This window comes from Pygoscelis adeliae, unplaced genomic scaffold (genome assembly GCF_000699105.1).
Source record: "Pygoscelis adeliae isolate BGI_AS28 unplaced genomic scaffold, ASM69910v1 Scaffold263, whole genome shotgun sequence".
In the NCBI taxonomy this organism is placed as follows: domain Eukaryota; kingdom Metazoa; phylum Chordata; class Aves; order Sphenisciformes; family Spheniscidae; genus Pygoscelis; species Pygoscelis adeliae.
This window is the reverse complement of record NW_008824552.1, coordinates 19,832-23,729: the sequence shown is the minus strand read 5'-3', so window position 1 is coordinate 23,729 and position 3,898 is coordinate 19,832. Positions and strand designations below refer to the sequence as shown.

Genomic DNA, 3,898 nt, shown 5'->3' with positions numbered 1-3,898 from the left:
AGGTCAGGTTGGACGGGGCTCTGAGCAACCTGATCCAGTGAAAGACGTCCCCGTCCATGACAGGGGGGTTGGACTAGATGACCTTTAGAGGTCCCTTCCAACCCAAATCATTATTTGATTCTATAAATGACATTAAAACAAAAGTAAACTGCATCAAGTAAAGCACATAAAAACTGTGAATATAACACAGAAAATAAAAATGGACTTAGTGAAGCCACAAACAGGACAACCTATATTTTACTGTCTATTACAAATCCAATGCTAATAAACTAATGCCTTCTTGCATTAGCTCTGATGAGCTAGCCTGCAGCATGGTAAGAAAAAAAACTCCTCTTCAAACAACATTCCACTTTAACCAAGACAGTCCTCTAGAACAGAGCACCTGAGAAGCAACGGCTCTCACACCTAGATGCAACAGCAAACTTTGCACTCCCTTAAAACAAAGGTATACAGCAGGCAGGTCTGAGCAACATTTTTCTCCTCCTCAGAACATGGTATTGCCTGTCAGCATTCACAAAAGCAGAAAATAAATACTCTGAGCAACAATTCCCAATTATACACTTCAGATGTAAGGGCCTTGCCACCGTCCTAAATGCTTAAAGACTACATGATTCCGCCTTGATCTCAAGCACCACCTGAAAAGCGAGACTTACTCTCATTCTGAAGCGTGTTAATGGCATCATCCATAATGCAATCAGGGGAAAATCCTGCAGTCTTCGATAACAAGCCCAGCAAGGAAGCAATCTTCAATCTTACAGAGGCATCGTTCTCCTGGAAGGAAACGGCAGACACCTTCATTCGCTTCCCAGTTTGAAGAGCGTAAAACGCTACACACAGGCAGGACCTGTGTGTAATTCAGCACAAGGGTCTGAATTTTACTGTCAGGCTACTTCCTCCTCCATACGTCCACAGCACACCCCATAGAAAATGGGTGGACGGTTGGACTCGATGATCTTAGAAGTCTTTTCCAACCTTAACGATTCTACGAATTAACCATACCGGAATGTTTATGTAGCAGCTTCCAGTACGTTTCAAAATGAATCTCTTACTCCTAAGTCCTCAAAATCACCTTCACACTGTTTGAAAACTTAAAGTTTAAATAAATCAGGTTTTCAAGATGCTGGAATATTCAGTGTTGATAACGTTAGCATCTTTGCAAGTTTTTAATGAGCGAATGGGAGGATTTTAGAAGAAGAACGGAGACTGATCCGAACGGAGACTGATGGTCTCTTGACCTCTGCTAAGCAGCAAAGCATGTGGGCTACAGAAAACAACTCTTTCTTTTAACAGTGGGGAGGAATCCTGCCCATCTTTTTTGAAAGAAAGAAACCCAACACAGCAAGGTAAAAAAAAAATAAAAAATAATAGGAGCGTGTTAGCTGCATACATCTGCTCATTTAAGCAACAGCAAAAGCTGTCATAGGTGATAATTACAGAAATAAGCTTCACAAATTAGTATTCATTTTAAATACATTTTAAAAGTTCACGCATTTCAGAGTTATTATTTTGAGTCCTCTACAGACTCGTGCACACAAGACTTCTGGTCATAACTGGAAGCTCTCTCTTTCATCCTATCGCCAAGGATATCCGACACAAGGTGGAAAGACAAAAAGAAGTCTGGATTTCATACTTAGATCAGCAATTGTGCAGCGCTGAACACAGAGGTGCAGAAATATTACAATTACAAGTATTACATCTTTCAACAGGCACAGAAATATTACGGTTACAACTTTTAGGTCTTTCAACAGTGTTTAGGAGAGACTTCAGTGTCACACGCCCCCCCAGGTGACAGATGCGATACCCGTGGCAGTAATCTCTTTCTCAACTGAGCTGAGAAGCATTTTCTTTCCCAGGGCCAAAATTATGTGCTTGAACAACAGTTACTGTCATTGGGCTACTCCCATCAGTGGTAGGACGCACGGATTTCCACAGTGTAATACATTTGATGTTTACTCAGCATTTCTCACGTTCTTTTAATAAAAGGACAACCCTCTCCACGAACACAGATGAAATCAATGATTTCAAAAAGGACACTTACAAAGGCACTTTTTAAAGCCTTGTGAATAACGTCTGCAATGTTTTCATTACCGAATTACGAGCAGCCTCCCACTCCAGAGGGCATTTTCTCCCTCCTTCTAGTTGTTCATGAGCAGGAAATTAGAGAAACTTCTCTTTTTAGTTTACAGGTCTGATCGCCGTCTCCACAACCAAAACACCAGCAAGTGAAGGTGCCTCTAACCCCTCGTCCCGACCACCCTCAGGAGCCAGGAAGGGACTTTCAGAATCGCCTCAGGCCACTGTTTGAGGACACACCGTTGCTGACAGCAACACCAGCTTACGGTACCCCGTCCCCACTGCCGCTACAATGCTTTGCAGTCCTGTAGCTTTTTTAAAAGCTGGTTTCTGCAGCAGGCTGTGCACTGAAAATGTGACCTTGTCTGTAGATTTAGGAGTCTTTCTTCTAATATAGGCTACAACACAAACTTCAAACACCAAATAACTTGGCGTTATTTGATCAGGAACCACAGTTTTCTTCATAGAAAGCTATGGAACTACACCAGGTTAGGTTCCTTAAGTTGTACACTCTTTTGAGTGGGGACTAGTCCAATGACGTAAGTAAGTTTCCATCCAAAAAAGAAAAAAAAGAAAAAGTAAAACAGTCTCAACACACAAGCCAAAGCAGGTAGAGTACAGAAATAGATAAAATGCAGCTTAGAGTTTTAGTGTAAGTTCAAAACAAAATAGACTCAATTGTAAAAAAAACCCAAAAAAACCACAAAAAAACAGGCTAGCACAAGGACTTTTATGAGAAATGTTTCAGCCTATAGTGCAGCGCTGTCAGCCGCAATAAAGTTTTGCTTTATCAAGTGAAGGATCAATATCTAGATACTACAAAGCATATATTACTTCTGTTATTTATTTGTTTCTTTGCTGTTAAGAATTTTTTGTTGGAAAGTTTCTCAGAAGTGTCATTTTAGAAGTGCTTTGTCTGCAGCGTAAGCAATAGCTAAAAAGTTTCTCCGCTATCAGAGGAAATTAAGAGCAAGGTAAGGAAACATCAGTCAGGAATGATTCAGATAAAGCTGAGCCAGCTTTGGACAGCCGGGTTCCCTGGAAAACTTGTCATGTCTTTGTCCCTTTTAAGTTTAAGGCTAATCACGCAGGCCATCTGCAGGGGTAACATAGTCACATCCCTGTCACTGGCTCCTGAAACCATCAGCAAAGGCACCAAGTAACATGATCAGGAATCATTCGGGTAAAGGACTACAGTCACTCACTCTCCTCACAGAGGGCTTCCAGCAGCCCAGACTGTTGGCAACTGAGTCAGGACCAGGAGCCTGTGACTCTATTCCACATCCAACCCCAAGAAAACAAGACCAGAAGGAGGATTCTGGAAGCACGCTTGGCTCCCAGCTTCACCACCTTGTAATAATGCTCCAGCAGGATCCTGACAACCCCTTCCACGCTCTCCACTTCCACAGGCTTCCTGGCAAACTGGAGCAGGTACTGCAAGGCATCTGCAGGTGAGGTGGCTTTGCACAGGTCGACATGGAGCGCCGCTGACTTGCTGGGCTTGGTCAGCCGCAGCTTCTTAGCAGACAGGTCCTCGTGCTGCTGCTGCGGGCAGGGAGACACGGTTCAGAAACACAGAGCAAATCCTGGCCCACTCATTCCCAGAGCGAACCCTGTCTCAGCACCAAGCCCAAGAAAGCTCCTGTGCCCCACGGCAGTTGCTGGCCTCTCCCTCATCTGCCTTAGGAAGGCACACACCCTCAGCCCCCTGGGGCTGCTCCTGTCCTGCCTGATAGCCCCTATCCCCGGGAAACATTGCCTCTCCCCACCCCAGCCGGAGGCAAATCCTGCCTCCTCCAACCCCAGACAACCACCCCAGAGCAAA

At 44.1% G+C, this 3,898-nt stretch overlaps 1 protein-coding gene across 1 annotated transcript in view; it reads right to left on the bottom strand.

Moving 5' to 3' along the window:
* INTS4 (integrator complex subunit 4) overlaps positions 1-3,898 on the bottom strand; it is a 41,770-nt gene that overhangs the window by 35,702 nt on the left and 2,170 nt on the right. The window contains exons 2-3 of the mRNA XM_009321949.1: positions 3,424-3,618; positions 654-771 (exon numbers count right to left, since the gene is read on the bottom strand). Coding sequence (XP_009320224.1) covers positions 654-771; positions 3,424-3,618 — 313 coding nt within the window. The remainder of the gene's footprint in view (positions 1-653; positions 772-3,423; positions 3,619-3,898) is intronic.